This window comes from Orycteropus afer, unplaced genomic scaffold, assembly GCF_000298275.1.
Source record: "Orycteropus afer afer isolate SDZICR_OR568_19922 unplaced genomic scaffold, OryAfe1.0 scaffold00018, whole genome shotgun sequence".
Classification (NCBI taxonomy): domain Eukaryota; kingdom Metazoa; phylum Chordata; class Mammalia; order Tubulidentata; family Orycteropodidae; genus Orycteropus; species Orycteropus afer.
In genome coordinates this window covers 5,819,228-5,838,186 of record NW_006921605.1, presented here as the reverse complement: position 1 = coordinate 5,838,186, position 18,959 = coordinate 5,819,228, and the positions used below count along the sequence as shown (strand labels likewise).

Genomic DNA, 18,959 nt, shown 5'->3' with positions numbered 1-18,959 from the left:
CCGGGGCGGAGCCCTCGCGCGTCCCGCCCTCCTTCCCGGCGGCTGATCCGGGGCGCCCTGGGGAGGCCCGATAAGGGGCAGCCCCAGCGCTCTGAGCTCAGGCTTGTCTGGAAAACCACCTTAGACTGTTGTCATCTGTGTCTCTTGATGATTTTAAGAGAATTGTGGAAACGCAAACACTAGTCTGGGAACAGGTGAGCCCAGCGAGGCCTTGTGTAAGACAGTAAGAGCCAAGAGCGGAGGTGCCAACGCCCCACCACTGAGGAGGGTCCCCAGGACCTGGCCTGCTCCAGGGTGGCTGCTCCCGCAGTCACAAGCTGTCACACACTCCCCCCTCAGATCTAAGACCCATTTCCGGAATTCAGCCTGGGGGGTGCTGGGCCAACACCCTTTGTTGTCTGGACCTTTCCTTTTTGCAGTTCTGGACCGTGAGCACTGAAGCTAGTCTACTGTTGTGCTTCCCAGCCTTCGGTGCCCGGTCGCTTTAGTGTTAGGCTTGACATATGTGCCTTGTAAAGAGAACCCCTGTTCAGCTCGCACCCCGTTAGTGATTAAGAATACACCCCGGGCAGGCAGTGTCAGGTCCCACCACACGCTACGCCAAGCGTTGAAAGTCCGGGGCTCCCACGTTTGCATTTAATACCTTTTTGGGAAAATTATGGTGCCCTGTAACGTCTGCTGAGAGGCAAGATCGATGCCTCTTTCTAAATACAAGTCTAGTGCCCTCAGGCTCCTTCTGAGCAGGGACAAAAGGCTCGCGCTGCACAGAGCTGACGCCTGCCATCACAAGGCACTGAGGGAGCCCCCACTTCCATTTAGTGGTGGCTGCTGGAAACGGCAATGGGCATCAGCGCCAGGTTCCTGGTTTTTGGGCAAAATGTTTTGAGCTGATTTTGCCCTTTCCCACTACTTTCAAGCGTGTTTTCACAGGCCCACGTTACATGGCGAAGGAGAGCTGGTGGCACAGTGGTTAAGCACTTGCCTGCTAAGCCGGAGGTGGGTGGCTCCCTGGGAGAAAGACGAGCAGTCCGCTTCTGTAGATTTCCGCCTTGGAAATGCTCCAGGGCAGTTCTCTGTCCTGCAGGGTTGCGATGAATTGGAATCGACTCAATGGCAGTGGGCTCATGGCACTATACAGACTTTGAGTAGGAATGAAAAGAAACAAGGACAAAGCAATGCAAAAAGCCCATCTCCAAATCAAGTTGCTTTATTTAAAATGATGAACAAGTTTCATCCAAGGCAAAGTTAAAAATACCAGTTAAATGGCAGACGTACAGGCATTCCACGGCAGGGCCCACAGCAGACGGGAGCAGAACTCGGAGCCTGCCGAGAGGGCCCTGCTGCCTCCAGGAGGCCCAGTGCTCAGGGGACAGTCCTGCCCGTAGGCAGCATCTGCCACCTGCAGGCAGCAGGCCAGGGCTACTGTTCCTCCTGGGAGATCAGTGGGCACCAGGGGACTCAAGCCTGACCCAACACTGAGGCAAAGTCGAGAGCGACACCTCGGGGCACACGGTTCGTATGGTTTGGCTCTATCACGTAACATCAGTATGACACCTTGACATGGGCGAGGGCGGGGACGCATGGAAGAGAAACCACCGAGCACAGACCCATCAGCAGTACTTGGTATGCACATCAGGAAGGACCGAGGGAAATGCTACACGCAACTGAAAACACCTACAGGTGCGTCCTTAGACGCCTACCTCCAAGACACCACTTTCCACAGAACTGACTGTAGGCCTCTTGCTCCAGCCTGTCTCTTCCCCAAACCCTAAATCCTAGCCAGGCCGACCACCCAATACATTTCTCCCCCCTGGCAACTTTCTGGCCGACGCTTCATCTCAATACCACCGGCCAATGACAGGGAGGCCCGTGCTGCTGGGCACACACAGCTATGGTGTCAGCTGCGTTCTTTCCTGGAACGCCACGAAACCTGCGCGTGGCAAGGACTTGCTGTCCAGCTGTGGAAATGGGCGTGCACAGGTCAGCGGCCCTGTGTCAAAGGTCAGCCCAGGGGGCCGGGGACCAGGGCTTTTCACCGCTGCCTCTCCAGCACCTAGAACAGAGCCTGGCACCTAAACATCATTGAATGTGTGAAGGATTACTCAACGGGCAGCTCCAAGCATGGGGCGAGGACTGAGTCATGACATGTTTTCAGGGCTCTCCCCTCAAAGGTGCCACCTGAAACCTGTCAGAATCCTGAACTCCCCAGGGGTAGCTATGCACAGAACAAATGCTCCAGGCTGATGGTGAAGCCTCTGGTACCTCCCTTGTCCCCAAGGCCCAGGCCTCCCGATGCCCTGGCTGTCCTGGGTCCCCACTCATGTCCCTCCTGGCCTGCTCCTCTCCAGCAGTAGTCACTAGGTCAAGACCCTTTCCTCCACACCCAGCGCTTATGAAGATCAGCCATTGTCTTTGGTGGTTTTAACCTTCACCTCACTGCTGTGGCCCCTACTCGGGCAGGGGCGTGTGAACAGGGGTCCCGTGGTGCCTATTCTCTAACTAATCCACTACTCTCACACTCGTTCCCACCTCTCCCCTGCCCTGCTTCTCAGCGGCTGGCCCACGGTGGTAGGAAGTGGGGTGGGGAGCAAACGCTTAGCCCGGGCTAGAACAAATGAAATGGGTTCCACAGTTCTTCACTGGGGGCAACAGATGAACAGTAGCACGGGCCCTGTGCTACCCAGGGCTTCAGGAGACGTGCCTGCAGGCCTGGGACACGGGCTGGGCCTGATCCTGGATATTGCTACTCAAACAGGAATCACCGCATTTGCAGAGAGACCAGGGTAGCTAACTATCAGGTTCAAACCCTCTCTCCAACGTTCCAGCTGCTGGCAAACACGTCCCACCGCTCTCCCTGGTGGCTAAGAGCCTTGGTGTGTGTGTGTGTTTAAATTGAAGTCTAGAGAACAGTGGTTGGTGTGAAATGGAAAAGCTGGCACAGAACTGAAAAAAAGGGGAACAAAATCCCCAGTATTGATACCTGGGCGTGGAGGGGGGGGTGGCTTTTTGAAAACGACAAGAAACTTTTGGAAAGGAGAAGCAGGAACATCAATCGGACAGTGAGCACCTAGCTTCTATACTCGGGGTTCACTCTCCTCACACCCCAGCAGGTACCACCCCACCTCACCCCGCCCTGGGTCTCCCGGGAGGAGGGGGCAGTGCCCCTGGAAGGTGGAGGGATGGGCTGACCCTGAAGAAAGTGGCAGCACTTTCTCCCACCAACCCTGCCACACTCCTGGGCAGGCACTTCAGGAGGAAGAAAACTGAACAAAAACAGGCCCAGGCCCCTGGAGCCGAGCTGGGGTCAAGAAATGAGAACACGTTGAACACTGGACAGCGAGGCCTGGCTCTTCCTGACCAGAGACCTCGTCGGGGGCTCTGAGAAGGACACCATGCAATCCTAACCCATCCACGGTAACTCTGCACTCTTCCAGAAGGTACAGTGAGAGCGCCTGCTCCAACCTGGCCGCCCCTCCGTTCTGACTCAGAATAGGACTTCTTGCCTGCCCCGTCACATCACTGACAAGCCTCCCCTTATTATTTAAATTTAGTTGAATTCAGGGATGGATTAAGGCAAGCAGGTGAATCAACAGGGCAAGAGATGGAACCTGCAGGTCACCCCCAATGTTCACCCCGGTTACTTAGTAGTATACACAGCTCCCCAAAGACTAGGGGGCCTGCCTCTGCGTTACTTCCTTTATGTGACACGAGCCCCACCTGACGTCATCAAGCCAAACAAAGCACTGTGACGGACAGAGTGCTTCCTACTTAAGGTAACGGGGGGCCATCGTCAAACCACACCCCGCTTATAATTTAAGTCCTGGGATACACTGAACACCATTTTCATACTTTGTACTTAAACAAAACCCTATGTGTTATTACCCTCCTGCCAAAAAAATAGTCACATCACGTAACAATGGCCCTGGAATAGCTCCCTGTGATGGTGGAGAACAGGCAAGAGATCGTGCTGGGCAGTGGTGGCAGCGGCTGCAGGGCTGACGGGGTACTGTCATCGGACTTGTCTCTGGATGAACGGTGACATGTGGAGCAGCTCACACTCACGGCACTTACACGTGCCCGGTTCACACGAGTCATTGTCAGCTCACCACTTGCGACGTCTCGCTAGTGTGCACTGCGCCTGGGGACCACTGATGCTCCTTACCAAGGTCAACATCATTAACAGGTCCCACGAGACGCTGCAAGGATCGCCCCCTCCAGCCTCACCGACGGGCAGCTTGGTTTACGGGAGACAGTACAGAGCCTTCTTACCCACCATTGTGCCAGCCTTCAGTGCTGCACAGGGCTTGGCGCATTTTTCAGCTTCTTAGTAATCTAGTCTTAGCAAGCAGTCACAACAGCCTTTGACGGAAGACAGGAGCTTGGATCAGAGAGGGATTTTCCAATTCAAAGAAGACAAAGAAGGTAGGAGCAGAAGAGGTGGGAACCGAGCTGGGTGGCTGCCACCAGTGCACACCGGAGCCACCTCGGGGAGTCTCTTTACTTGCTCAGGGGTGAGCCCGGCTTCCGCAAGTGTCCCTAATCCTGCCAAGGAAAGTACAAGTGCTGTCATCAGCATGTGGACAGCAGAGGTGTGCAGAGCTAGAAGGAAAGTGTTAAAAGCAGGACTGCCAACCCCCAAACCCCCGTGTTGAAGTAATGGCAGGGCTTCCTTTAAAAATTTCTCTAATAAGTTACAGCCACGTGTCAAGAGCAGATATACATGCAAAATCATAGAAACCACTGTAGAATAACTGAGACAATGTTATGCAGCTCAAAGCAGCCAGAGGCTGGAAGAAGAATCTGAGTAAGACTGCAGAGAGGACAAGCAGAGCCGAGACAGCCCATCACAGCTGATCAACTCCCTGGAATAAGGCAGGTGGCTCTCTCCGTGCAATGCTCCCAGACCACAGAGAATGAGACAAAGACAGGCAGGACTGAGTGTCCTAACCTTTCGTAACACATTTAAGAAAACACCCAGCTGATCAGAGACAACAGGAATGTGACCAGCAGCAGTGAGGGGAGCTGGACACGCAGGGTCCTACCAACATCCGTGTCAATGACTATCATCCCATAATCTCAACTGCTGACACTGGAGTCGCTTCGACTGGCATGGCAAAAAGGCCCTAGGGGTTTAAAGAGTGCAGACCTGGCCTCTGAGCCCATCACGTGCCCAGCACCAGGACAGGTGCGTCCAGATTCCCTTAACTGGTTTGACTAAGATCCAATCTTTTTTTTTAAAAAGTTGCAGCCATGATGAGGAGCTGCGATTTCACCAGCCACCTGGGAGCTCTGGTGCTGGCCGCTCGGCTGAAGCCACTCAGCACACGGCAGCAACGGTCACTCGGGAGGACGAGCAAGAGGCCAGGCCTCAGCCGTTCAGGAGATGCGGGTGGCTTCCTGTGTTTTTTCTTTGCTGCTGTAACTGTTATAGCGCCAAAGACCACAACAGGGAGAAGAGCAGCAAGGGGAGGTTCTGATGTCCTCAAAGGAAAAGAAATTTCAAAGATCTAAAACGCATTCAATTTTTATTAAATAACGTAAAGGGTTTCCTTGGCACCATCCACACAGATCCTCGCCTTTACGTGTAAAACAAGCCACGTTAATCTGCACCGGCCGCAGGGAGAGCTCCTGCTCACCCATGCGGTCACATCCCAAGAGTGTGCTTGTCCTCTGGCTCTGGTGGGCCTTCCCCTTGGCAGCAGGCTCCAACAGGCTGCCTCCCTGGGCCCTCCCCTCTCTGCGCGCGTCCTTCCGCACAGACGGCAGCCGTGCATGGTCACCTGGAGGAGCTGCGCTCTTTGCTCACACAGTCGTCCTGGGAGGTGGTGTCCCCGTTCCCCATCATGCCACACGTCCTCCTCTTCTTTCTGCGGTGCGCCATCCCGTCACCCTCGGACCCCGACTCACACTGCACGTGGGGGAGAAAGACAAGTCAGCCAGGCACAGCCCACTTCATCAAGCCAACCTCTGACTGCAGGAGCAAAGCCGTCATTTACAGTAACCCTGAGTCTGACTCGCCACCAACTGATGACGCTGGTCCCTTGAGAGTTGCAACCAGCCCTCAGATACTGTTATTCTCTAGTGAGTTAATCGTTTGAAATCAGAACACCTGTTCTTAAAATAAGGAGCCCCACTGGTGCAGTGGTTAAGCATAGCTGCTAATTCAAAGGTCAGTGGTTCAAACCCACCAGCCGCTCCATGGGAGAAAGATGTAGCCATTTGCTCCTGTAAAGATGACAGCCTTTGAGTTCCTATAGGATAGTCCTATCATCACATGGGGTGGATATGCACTGGAACTGACTCAATGGCCCCCAACAATTCTTACAATATTTTACAGTCCGCATCACGGAATCTCACTGCACCAACATAGCGCGAAATATGCCAAAGTAAGTAAGCACAGTACTTCAAACTCATAAAATACACTCCCGAAAAGAGAATAAATTAGGTCATGTAAAGTCAAAACAAAAACCCAACTTGCTGCCATCGAGTTGATTCTGACTCATAGCAACCCGTTGGGTTTCCGATGTTGTAAATCCTTATGGAAGTAGATTGCCCCATCTTCCCTCTGCAGAACGGCTAGTGGGTCTGAACCGCTGAATTTCTGTTAGCTGCCAAATGCCTTAGGCACCGCACCCCCAGAGCTTCTCCCTGTAAAGCAAGTGATGGGAGTTTCATTTGCTAAAGGCACAGGACCTTCCTGCCCGGCACCGTGTGAGCTGAGAACAAGTCCCGGATATGCTGTGCTCTGCAGCTGGGAGTTTTCCATGCGTGGGGAAGACTCCTCACACGGGCTTTGGTCTATGTGAGTCTGAATCCTGACACCACTATTTGCTAGCTGTGTGAACGTGGGCCACTGACTTAGAAAGCCCCAAACGCCCCTCAGAGCTCCATGTTATGGTCACGATTAACACAGACGAGTGAAGCTCAGGGCGGCAAGCTGCACCCGCAGCCAGGGCAGCAGGGCAGATTTTGGAAGGGAGTGAGGCGACGCTCCTGTCCATCTACCTGGGTTCTCACTGGCATGTGCTGCCGGGAGCCGGCGGCGGGCGGGCCTCACCTCGGAGTCTGAATCGGACGAGCTAGAGCTGGACGAGCTGGAAGAGTCGCTGGAGCTGTCGGAGGCGATCCCCGTGGATTCCTGCAGGTCAACAGAGTCCGCCAGGGCTGCCAGCTCGGGGTGCTCCTGCTTCAAGATCCTGAGAGACAAGGCGGCTGCCCTCAGCGTGTGCCGCACGTGGTGCCACACACAGCGACTGAGACGCAGAGGTGAGGCTGCGTCTCTTACAAACACCCAGGAGTGCAGGTGCACCCGCAGAAGGGTTCCTGGATGGTGGCGAGGACACCCGGCCACAGGCCGGGCACCAGAACCTCCAATGTGCTCTTCTCGGAGGGCGACAGGACGCTGCCGCCCGCAGCTGCCCAGAGGAGTCGACGCACTGCCCACCAACTTAAGGTGCTTGAGATTGTCTTACATCTCCCCCCACTCCCCCAAAAAGACAAGCCCCCTCTCCTAGTTTCCTTTCTAAACCCTTCTTAGACTTAAAAAACAAAAACCCTTTCCTCTCCACAACACAGCACTTGATCACTGGAGTCAGGTTTGGTTCAATTCCATTTGTAAGAGCAGAAAAAATTAAGTTTGTAAAAACACAAGGTGTTAAATAACAGAGACACCCACCCCCAACTCAAAAGATGAAACTGCTCTGGACTTTGAGGGGCAGCCCTCCCGTTCTGGAACCTAAGCTGGTGTCCACTGGCATCAGTGGCGAGGCTGGTGCAGTGACCCCAGCACAGTGGCCTTCACGGCAGCATAGGAGCGGGCCTCCGAGGGCCACGAGTGTGGGGGAACAGAAGCCACCACCCCTGCTGGCCCTCTCAGCAGGGAGGGAGGCTGAGCCCTGAGCAAGCTGGAACCCCTCTCTTACCCCGACAGCTGGTCCCTCCAGGTCAGGGTTGGGACACAGTGGCACGGGGTGGCTGGGGGTGGCTTGCACTGCCGCTGCCCGTGCTGTATCTGTTCTGTGGATAAACAGAGGAGCTAAGTCTCCAGGGCAGTCACCTCACTCACAAGAACTGAGGAAATACGTTCAAATAGGAACAATGCTTCCGGGGAAGATAAAGAAATAAGCAATACCAAACCCAAACCAAACCGCTTCCTTTGCCAGTGCCAGCTTCGGGAAGCAAAAACAAAAAAGAAAAGAACCAAGCCCAAGGAGGACTGCTCCGTGACTGGCTTTGCTCACACATGCGGGGTCCTAACCGGCCTCCTTGAGGCTGGCAAACACCCTGAGATCAGCCCTGACCGTGTGCCCGCTCCTCGACCCACGAGGCCGCGTGGCCCCGGCTCTTCCCAGGCGCCTCTAGGAACAGCACTCGTTCCCTCGTTCCTCCACTGGGCTCTTTGTCTTCCCCTCAGGGGTAGAAAACGGAACAAAGCAAACCTGAGAAAAAAAAAAGTCTCTCACCTATACCACTTCCTGGATAACTTTGGCCTCCCTCTTACCGTCTTGTGCCATACCACAGGGAAGTTGGTGCTGCTGGCAAAGTTCTGTGTGATGGCAATGGTGGTGTCAAGGTTGAGGACAACATGCCACCAGCCTCCTGAAAGCCAACAGAGTAAACCGTTCAACAGGGTTTGGTTCCAGACACAAGGCAGCAAGTTCTAGGAGGGGGATACTCTGCCTAAATGCTTTCATATGCTTATCAGGTCAAGCTAAAGCCTGGCTTTCACGGGTGGGACTCCCTGCCTTCCACCCCAGGTGCAGTGGTTTGCACCCACCAGCTGCTCCACGGGAGAACGATGTGCAGTCTGCTTCCATAAAGATGTCTTTACGGTCTTGGATACCCTATGGGACAGTTCCTACTTGTCCCAGAGTCACTAGGAGTTGGAACCAACTCGAAGGCAACAGGTAAGCATGTAAACGTTGGTGGCACAACAGTTAAGCAGCTGGCTGCTAAATGATACTCGCCCAGTGGCTCCGTGGGAGGAAGACCTGCAGATCTGCTCCCATGACGATTACAGCCAAGAAGACACCACGGGGAGTTCTGCTGTTACAAGGGCTCACTTGAGTCAGAATCCACTCCACGGCACCCCACAACTCAGAGTCCCTGGGGGGCCCCTTGGTGGAGCTCTGAACTATTGAGATGCTAACCACAAGGTCAGTAGTTCAAACCCACCAGCTGCTCCACAGGAGAAAGATGACAGTCTACTTGGTAAAGGTTTACGGCCTTGGAAACCCTCTGGAACAGTTCCACTCTGACCTAAAGGGCTGCTATGAATTGGAGTTGACTCAGTGGCAGTGGGTTTAGGTGGTCTGACCTGCTAACTGAAGGGATGGAGGTTCTGATACCAGAGGTGTCAGAAGAAAGGTCTGGCCATCTACTTCTGAACCCTCAGCCACTGAGAACCGCAAGGAGCCCAGTTCTACTGTGACCCACATGGGGGTGCCACGAGCCGGAATCTGCTGGAGACTCCCGACTCAGCCCACTCAGTGCTACGCTGTTTACTGAGACACTGTGTTCACAGCAGACAGCAGGCACCCTCTATGGATAAAGGTTACTAGGATCATCAATAACTTTACAGTAAATATGGACCACAATCCCCTAACTGCTGGTGGCCCGCAGCTCCATAGCTATGGGCACCAAGTCAGATCACCTAAAGTCAGCATGCAAAGCAATCTGTGACTCAAGTCTATGGCTCCGCTCTGAAACAAAAAACTACTCAAGTCAAAGCTTGGGCTTCCTTCCAGCTCACGTGTACCTGGTACAAAGACAGTCTCTCCGGGTTTCTGTACAATTTCCAGCGGTTTGAATTCGGGCGGCCAGGTTGGAAGCTGAGTCCGCGGATGAATGATATTAAACCAGGTGATCGCCTCGTCTTGCTGGTTCCCTCCCTCCTCGCGGGTCACCTTGATGAGCTCCCTGGGCGTGCTGGTAGGGAACAGGCACCAGCGCTTATGGCCCTGCACTAAGGCGTTCCAGGCACTGGTGCCTAGAGGGTCGATGTGGATGCCTGTCCCGGACCGTGGCGGGCCCATCACAAACCACCTGCAGGACGGACACAGCAAGATTTGAGGCTCACGTACACCTGCTGCGCCCCCCCAAGGTGGCAGCTTCTCAGTTTGTGAACGGTGTTGTATCCCTTGGCCCTAGAAGCATCATATGAAGCATGAACCATTTCCAAGCACCCTAAGGAGAGAATGAGGGGCTTGAGAAAGGAGATCAACTGTTAAGTCTGTACTCTGGGCACTGGGTTGGCAATACTGCTACTTTCTGTTTTCCTCTCCTTTACTGAGCCTCCCTAACAGCACTATGAGGTGCTACTATCACTCAATCTGGTGTTGCACCTCCTTCCCGACTCCCAAGTCTAAGCTGTAAGGAGGTGGATACTTTTCTGCAGTGCGGGCGTGGGGTAAAGTGCTATGCCAAGGTAGTCACCTCAGCTCCCCAAGACCTACAATTCCTCTGGGCTGTTGGCTGCTTCCAATAGGGTACTATTTCAAAGACGACAGACACTGACAGCTTGCAGGGCTGAGCGAGAGTTTAACATGGGGGCCCCCTTATCACTGGGGTCCTCATCCTTTAGGCTTGGGTTGGAACCTGTAGCATCTGCCTTGCCAACTCCTCGGGCAAAGCAGGGTAGACTCCAGAGCAGTGGTGAGATGGGATTGGAAGCTGCCGAGATTAGGTTACAAAGGGCGGACTGCCCCACAACCTATGTTCTGACAAAGACCAAAATCCACGTTTCCATTCGACTGTGACTGTTAATGGGCAGACACCAGTTATCTTTTTAACTTTCTTTCAGAGACTACACAATTGTGGTAGACAGAAACGCTGAAATAACTGTGGATGGATCCAGGCAGACATCAGTAGCCCCCAGGGCAAGTTCAAGTGCAGCCAATGCTGAACTGCTCACTGGGCAAAAGGTTAGCTGAGTGAACTAACAAACCAAGGAAAGGCAAAAGGTTGGCTAACCCATGCTACGCCAGGTAAGATTTTCATCATAGAACTGGTGGGTGCTTTACCTGTAAGGGGGCCTGCGCTTCTCCCCTGCATACTGGAACAGGTCGTCAGTGAAAAATTTGGGCACCTTGTAGTCTTCCAGAAGTTTCCTCCTTTTAGGGTGTTCCCCGTAGCTGCTGTCGAAGATGTAAAGGGGGCTGTCGTCCCTGGTGCTCTCCATGTACTCGATGTAGTACTTCATCTTCATCTTCACGGAGTAGCCGTCGTTATCCTCCCCACACTTGAACTTCTGGTTCCGGTATTTCCTTTTGAGGCGCTCCAGAGTCCACTTCTCCTGGGCAGACCAGCCCTCTTGGGCGTTCAGCAGAACCACGGGCTTGTAAGGTTTCTCATACCGTTCTACAAATTCTTCCACTGAGAGCTGTCGAGCGTCAGCCCTTTCCACGTTATCCTGAGGGAATCAGAAAAGACCTGAGCAGTTAAAAAACGAAAAGGAACAAGTCCGACCTATGAGTCCCCCGTGGCCCATAGCAATGGCATACCTAACGAGCCAGATTCTAGTTCCGGCTCCTCCCGGGGGTGCGGGCTGGCGGGCCGCGTGCGTGTAAGCACGTTGCACCCAGACACCCCGCCAGGGGCGGGGGGCTTCGGGAAATCGCCCACCTGAGCCGTGCCAACCAGCTCTCCTAGGGCTCCGCCCCCCAAGGCATCTGGGGCGACTGGCGTCGTGCTGGAGGCGCCAAAAGCCTGAGATTCCGATTGCCCGGGCAGGCGAGTGGCTGCGGCATGGAGGAAGGAGTCTGGGACTCCGGTCTGCCCGACTCGGCGGGGCGCAGGTGAGCCCCTCCGCGCACCGAGGCGCTGCGCCCGGGGCGGGCCCCAGGAAAGTGCGCGGCCGCCTGAGATGCCCACGCACGGCCCTGCGTGCCCGGCCCACTCACCGCCACGGCCGCCGGGTTCAGCGGGAAGCTCTCGTAGTAATTGTGCCGGGTCCAGTCCAGCGAGTCCTTCAGTTCCGGCCGCGCACTCCGCTTGGCCTCGCGAATCCGCTTCTTGCTCTTGTGGTTCATCCTGCGCGGTCACCAGCTGGCTCCGCGACGGCCTCGGGCGCAGCTCGCTTCCTGCCACCAAGGCGCACCCCCCCCTCCCGCCAGCCTGGGCGGAGGTGCCGGCCCCCAAATGCCCTTCGCGCTGGCCTGGCGCCTTTAAAGTCGCCTTCCAGAAAATTCACTCCCTAACCACCTCCCCAGCCTCGGGTTGGGCGTGCAGCGCCGTCTTCCCCGCCTCCGAGCCTGTCTCGGCCATCCATTGGCCTCCGCTCCTGCAGGGCCTCCCTCAGCCACATCGGGTCTCCGCCATCTTGGGAAAGTCAAGGCGAACGAGGCGCCACGCCCTCCCAGAGATCGCTTCCGGTGTGCGTCAATTCCGGCCACTGCTCCCTCCGCCTCAGTTTCCGGCCAAGTCCATTGCTCCGCGCTCTTTTTGCTTGTGTCAGTCTGTTTGCTTCGGGTTGGTTCTTCGCGCGGCCTTTGCACGTCGCTCACGTGAGGCTTTTCTTCTTGCCGCCGAGTCGTATCAGCAGGCTGGGGCCGTGGAGGGTCACGTGGCGCCGACGTGGCGGCTCCACGCGAATCCCCGAGAACCGGCGCACGCAGCCTGGCGGTCCCGCGCCCTCCGCTGCTGCCTGTGGCCTCGGGGTCTGCCAGCGACGCCTCTCTCAGGGAGCGAGGCTTCCAAGGGCATGTGGTCCGGGCTCAGCGCTTTCGGTTCTCGGAGGAGCCGGGCCCAGGAACCGAGGGGGCCGTGCTGGAGGTTCACGTCCCGCAGGTGCGTGCCACGGCACCCGCGGGCTGGTGGCGCCGAGGGCAGGAGCGGTTCTGAGCTGACGTGGCGGGAGTAATTAATAAGGATGGTTGGGGAGGGGACCCTCAGCTGCGTCAGTTTTCTTCGTTAGATTTGACAGCAGAGCAGAAAAGTTTGCTAGATCTGCCTCTTGGTAGGTTAAATGTCTTTCAGGAAGAAATTTGGGAATCCTGCCAGGAAGGGGGCTCTCCACACCGAGTGTTTTCTGCCAAGGAATTGGCGTTCTTGACAGCTAACGTTTTGTTTGATCTTGTTGAAGAGCTTCCTAATTCAGCTTTCTCTGTCACTTTTGTATGAGTTTTAAGACCGGGGATTCCAGTTCACTACTTTGAGCTCAGAGCTGCCATAGAATTTACTCTAATAATCCCAGATCCCACCCTACTGCCATCTCTGGTAGCATAGTGCCCAAGGCACTTGACTGCAAACCAGAAAGCCGGCGGTTCAAACCCACCAGCCACTCCTCAGAAGGTTGGGCAGTCTACTTCCACAGTGATACTTCCTCCCACAGTTATACTTCCTCGGAAACCCAGGGGGGGGGGTCGCTGTGAGTCAGGTCTGACTCCACGGCACATAACAACAATTGCCATCCAGTAGATCCCAACTCAGGGAGCTCTGGTAGCATAGTGGCTAAGACACTTGCCTGCTCACCAGACAGCTGGCAGTTCAAACCCACCAGCCACTCCTCGGAAGGAAGGTTGGGCAATCCTACTTCCGTAGTGATACTGCCTTGGAAACCCAAGGAGGACTCGCTATGAGTCCGGTTTGACTCGACAGCACATAACAACAACAACAGATCCCAACTCATAGCGAACTGCCCCCACAGGGTTTTCCAGACTAAATCGTTGGGGAAGGAGAGTGCCTCATCTTTCTCCTGCAGAACGGCTGGTGGGTTGGAACCACCGACTTTCTGGTTAGCAGCCCAGTGCTTTAACCACTAGGCCACCAGAGATCCTCGCTAATAATAGTAACCTTCTAGCCACTCTTTGGGAGCTCTGGTAGCATAGTGGCTAAGACACTTGCCTGCTAACCAGATGGCTGGCGGTTCAAACCCACCAGCCACTCCTCGGAAGGAAGGTTGGGCAATCTACTTCCGTAGTGATACTGCCGACAAGAAGCCACTCTTTGGAAGGAAGGGGGGGCGATCTACTTCTGTAGTGATACCGCCTCGGAAATCCAAGGAGGGGTTGCTATTAGTAGGATCCCACTCTGCAGCAGTGCATTTGGGGTTTTTTGTTCGTTTGTTTTTTCAAAGCACTTTCATTTTCCAGCATTTCATTTGATTACTTCAGCAGCCTGTGGAGGAACAGGTGTTAGCCCCATTTCCATGTGAAAAAAACGGCTTGACAAGTTCAAAATTGAAGTGGAATCGTTTCTGAGTCTCAAAACGCTTTTACTGTTGAAATGCCCTTTTGGATTACTTCCTGGATTTAGCGGCGAAGAGACTCCTTGTGAGACTAGAGCCCCTTTTCTTTACACCCAGATCAGCGGCACTCGTCCGCTGTTCATTGCTGTGCTGGGGAAATCCACTAGAATGGAAGCCCCAGCAGGACAGGTGCGCTTGTTGTTGTTCACACTGTGCCTACACTTAAAACAGCATGTTTTGGGCAGTCATGGTTCTGTTGAGAGGATTGAAGGATTATGTTTCGATCCTCCCTTGGGACAGCATAATGAAGCCCGCCCTTCACCTTTGATATTTTCACTTCTTCACCCTCCTTTCCTACCACCCCACCAGGGGCACCCTTTGCTCCAGATGATGAAAAGGCTTGCAATTTTTCCGTTTGGTAATCCTGGACTCTGTTCCTGGCACTGTTCTAAGTGGTTTGCATTTGATCTTCCAGTCACCCTGTGTGACGGCATTGTGCTGTTGAGGAAAGGCACAGGGGTAGGTCTTGTGCAAGGTCATGCAGCTAGTCAGTGACAGGTCTGGAGTCTGAAGCCCCGCAGCTCAGTGCGGAAGTGTGAGCTGTGTGACAGGGCTCCCTGAATCCCACGCTGTGATGATTGCATTCCCTCCAAAGGCTTCCTACGTTTCTGTGTAGCTTCAGGATTCAGCTCTATTCAGACCTCCCCTGAGAAGTTTCCTAGACCCGCTAGCACATCAAGTTATATGATCTTATTGCACTTAACAAGTACAATCTAAACTTATTACCTACCATAGCCTGCAAACCCTCCCAAGGTCTGGCCACCCCTTCTGACCTCCATTTGCACGCATACCCTGCCTCCAGCCCCACCCCGGCCTGTTTCACCAGGGCTTTCCAGGCTGTGGCCACCGACTCCCGACGGATCTTTCTGGAAGCTCTGTTCTCTTTGAACAGTGGAATTGTAGGATGCTTCTCCGGTTTTCAGCGGCTGTGATCTTTTGGAAGCAGGTCACCAGGCCTTTGTTCCATGGTGCCTCTGGTTGGTCTCAAGCTCCCAACCTTTCAGTTAGTTTACAGCCAAGCGCTTGTCCGTCTTGGCTACCCCGGACTACTTCCTCTCTTACATCACAGTGTTTTGTTTGTAGCATTTATCGCTAAGCAAAATGACCTCATATCGTTGCAGGTTTCTCCCCAATATGATACATGCTTCGTGAGGACGGGGACCTTGTCTCTCACAGCTACATTCCCAGCCTAGAATAGTGCCTGATACTTGGGCATGAGAGAAATGCTTGTGGAATGAGTATGAACAGCCCTTACGCAGTTATCGCTCTGTAGGCTGTGAAGAACTAGAGAACAGGGACTGCTTTTTCTCTTCCTGCTTTAAAATGTTAAGTTGTTGAGAATATACACAGCAAAACACACCAATTCAGCCATTTCTACACGTATTAATTCAGTGACATTACCTTTTTACTGTTGTGCACCCATTTTCACTCTCCTGTTCAGAGTTGTTCCTCCCCCATTAACAAACTCACTGCTCCCTAAGTGTCCAGTATTTCGAGTCACTTTTGTTGATTTGGTCCCATACAGACCTTAAGAGAGCGTAATGCTCAAGGGAGACTTTTTTTTTTTTTTAACCAGTTAAGCTACTGTTTGGTTTTAAGACTTCAGGAGATATTTTTGGTTTAAGTTTTAAAGATTGTCTCAGAGCAGTGGTGTCAAAAGTTTGTCTAGCTCTATGACTCCAGAAAGTCTAGATTCCATGAGAATTTTAAATTGTGTTCTGCAGTTTCCCCCTTTTGATCAGGATTCTTTGGGGTCTTTGATCAAAGTGTTCAGTAATGGTAGCTGGGTACTACCTAGTTCTTCTGGTCTCATGGCAAGTGAGGCAGTTGTTTATGGAGAGAATGAACCCCACATTCCATATCCTCTCCCTTTTCCTGACTCCTTCTGTTGGTCCAGGTAAAGACAGAGACGATTTGTGCCTTGGATGGCTTTTGCAAACTTTTAAGATCCCTGTTGGAAAAAGGACACCAACAGACTTGTTTGACCCAGGGTTACCACAAACCTTCAATTTGTAACAAACGGTATCTGTGAAGCACAATAAAATGCGGTATGCCTCAATTAGGCCAATTAACTGGGATGAGGGACCGCCATTTTTGTAAGATGCTGGTGTTCGGTGCTCTCATAAATGCTGTGTAAATAGTCCAACTTCTAGTAGATGTTTATGGCAAATAAACTTACCTTCACAGGTCCTGCATACCCAGTATGGAATGTATGTTTGGCCCTGTGCTGTGGTCCTGGCCCAGTACCTGTGGTTTCACAGAAGGTCCCTGCCGGGAAGAGCAGTGGTAGAGGTAAGAACGGTCCTGCAAGTTGCCACATCTTAGCCTGTGTCAGATTTGTGTCCATACGCTTGTGACTGGTTTGTATGAAACAAACATAATCTGTCTTCAAAAAACAAGTTTTTTTTTTGTTGTTCAAAAACAAAAGTCTGTCTTCTAAATTAGGTCTTGGTTTAGGTTAGTGTATAAAGCCTGTGAACTAAGAGTGTTTATTCTTACATTTTTAAAGTATTAAAAAATGTTGCCCAAGCTCCTTTCTCACGGTTCCATTGGGCTCCAGACAGTTGCAGGCTTCAAATTTTTTTCAGAATTGTAAAAGCAGGTGATTTTTGGCGCTTTAAAACCCCAAAACTAACCAATTAGAAACTCACCCATGTTATTAACTGTAAGCTTGTGTTTCAGTCAATACAAGTTAGTGCTTCATTTTTGATTCAGGTATCTGAAAGGCTATCTTGCCACAGAAGATACAACCTGGGATACTGAAGTTATTTCAAATTCACTATCTCAAATGGTAAATAAATTTCAATTCCAAGGCATGTGTGTAAGCAATGCTTATGTCAGGCCTTTGGGAAAAAACCCACACCTTTAGCACGTTGACAAGTGGCTTACACTTTCAAGGCTGTCCTGGAGATAATCTTTCATCAAAAGCTGTGCCACAGAAAAGCAATTAAAGTGGGTACCTGGTTACCCAGTAACAAACCACCACATTATGTTCAATTTAGGTCTTTTAAATCCAAGTTTGTCATAGTATGTTTAAAGTTTAAACTTCCTTGGTAGTGTTTTATTACAGTGCACACAATTATTAGAGGTGTGACAAGCCCGAGCATATACTAATACACCAGCCAGGTACTTGTCAAAGATTCAAGGATGGAATGCTGTGAAACTAAGATCAAGTCTTTGCAGATCTACATGTACCTCTGCGATGCCATCTTTTTCAGATAGGAGCTGGAGTGAGCCTTCCAGGAGTCTTGGCTGCAAAATGTGGTGCTAAAGTCACACTGACAGACAACTCAGAACTACCTCATTGTCTCACAGTCTGTCAGCAAAGCTGCCAAATGAATAACTTGCCCCAGGTCCAAGTTGTGGGGCTAACATGGGGCCATGTATCTCCTAGTCTTCTGGCTCTACCACCTCAAGATATTATTCTTGCATCTGATGTATTTTTTGAACCGGAAGGTAAATCTTTTGTTCAATCATAAACTTGGGAGGGCTCTGAAGTGACAATCTATTAAATAGTCCTCTCTCTCCAGACTTTGAAGACATTTTAACAACAGTGTACTTTTTGATGGAGAAGAATCCAAAGGTCCAGTTATGGTCCACTTACCAGGTTAGGAGGTGAGCCTGAAAGACCCTGGGTTTACTCTCAGCTTTGTTTCAAAACTTGGGCCTTACCATCTCTGCACTTAGTTTAAGGGAAAATGTAATAGGCTATCTGAAGAAAAACAGGAAATGTAAAACTTTTAAAACAATTTATTATTATTGTTTTTTTAGTGCTGACTGGTCACTTGAGGCTTTGCTCTACAAGTGGGATATGAAATGCGTCCACATTCCTCTCGAGTCTTTTGGTGCAGACAAGGAAGAGATAGCAGAATCTGCCCTTCCAGGAAGACATACTGTTGAAATGCTGATCATCTCCTCTGCAAAGGGCAGCCTCTTACATCTATGAGCTGTTCTGGGACAGTGTCAATACTGATCAGCAACATAGCATACAGTCTGCCATTCAGTAGGCACTTTCAGGTTTTCTAGGGTAGAAACAATGGATTTCAAGTGGGCATTATCTGCTGGCCTTACTGTGATGGGTCACCTAGACAACATTCATGGATAATATAACCAAGACAAAAATTAAAAGACTTATTATTGAAAGAAGGCTTTGGAGTATTCTTCAGTCATTCATTAGCGCATAAATCAGATTTTGAGTGGGGTAGCCTAACCACCTCAAATGCTATTGCAACACTGATGTCATAGATGTGGATGCTCAGTTGGCATTTCTGCTATTCTGACTTAGGAAGTCAACAATTAAAACAATTCTTTTTCATACAGACTACCAATTCATCCAATGACATTCACAAGATTAGGTGCATCAATTCTTTCAAATAAATGGGGGAAAAAAAAAAAAAAGAAGACCCAGACATATTCTGATAAAAGCTAACACCAAGAAAAATGTTTTAATTAAACTACAGAAACAATGGTTATAGTACAGAATATTCATAAGCAAAAAGATACACCATGTTTAAGTACTTACAAAGTTACAAACCATTTGTTTCCTTAACATTTTTTCGTATTTTTTAAGTTCATACATGAAGATGATTGGATTTACCATTTTGGTGGGTGAGGGAAAAAAAAAGTGTATTATCATCAGCTAGATGTGCTCACTGTATGCTCCGTTATTTATATGCAAGGCCCGGGTGACTGGAAGTGCAGTTGTCAGGCATTT

General features: G+C 51.7%; 2 protein-coding genes across 2 annotated transcripts; one reads left to right on the top strand and one right to left on the bottom strand.

Annotated features, from left to right (window-relative positions):
* Nucleotides 1-4,505: 4,505 nt before the first annotated feature.
* JMJD6 (jumonji domain containing 6, arginine demethylase and lysine hydroxylase) lies at nt 4,506-12,029 on the bottom strand. The gene is made up of 7 exons (XM_007959618.2): nt 11,901-12,029; nt 11,022-11,410; nt 9,758-10,044; nt 8,463-8,598; nt 7,058-7,196; nt 5,781-5,908; nt 4,506-4,542 (listed from the first exon to the last, which is right to left on the bottom strand). Exons 1-7 carry the CDS (start codon nt 12,027-12,029, stop codon nt 4,506-4,508), a joined length of 1,245 nt encoding a protein of 414 aa, XP_007957809.1.
* Nucleotides 12,030-12,708: 679 nt separating this feature from the next.
* On the top strand, nt 12,709-18,191 carry METTL23 (methyltransferase like 23). Its single transcript, XM_007959849.2, has 5 exons — nt 12,709-12,786; nt 16,433-16,537; nt 17,464-17,701; nt 17,776-17,860; nt 18,017-18,191. Exons 2-5 carry the CDS (start codon nt 16,454-16,456, stop codon nt 18,189-18,191), a joined length of 582 nt encoding a protein of 193 aa, XP_007958040.1. The 5' UTR covers nt 12,709-12,786; nt 16,433-16,453.
* The last annotated feature ends 768 nt before the right edge of the window (nt 18,192-18,959 follow it).

Bases quoted from the DNA above. Each gene is read 5' to 3' on its own strand.
- METTL23 (XM_007959849.2), top strand. From the start codon at position 16,454: ATGTATGTTTGGCCCTGTGCTGTGGTCCTGGCCCAGTACCTGTGGTTT. The intron at 17,702-17,775 runs GTAAATCTTTTG...CTCTCTCTCCAG, and splicing joins TGTATTTTTTGAACCGGAAG to ACTTTGAAGACATTTTAACA. The intron at 17,861-18,016 runs GTGAGCCTGAAA...TTGTTTTTTTAG, and splicing joins TCCACTTACCAGGTTAGGAG to TGCTGACTGGTCACTTGAGG.
- JMJD6 (XM_007959618.2), bottom strand. From the start codon at position 12,029: ATGAACCACAAGAGCAAGAAGCGGATTCGCGAGGCCAAGCGGAGTGCG. The intron at 8,599-9,757 runs GTACACGTGAGC...GTTGGCTTTCAG, and splicing joins AGAGACTGTCTTTGTACCAG to GAGGCTGGTGGCATGTTGTC. The intron at 7,197-8,462 runs GTGAGAGACTTT...CTTGTCTCTCAG, and splicing joins TTATCCAGGAAGTGGTATAG to GATCTTGAAGCAGGAGCACC.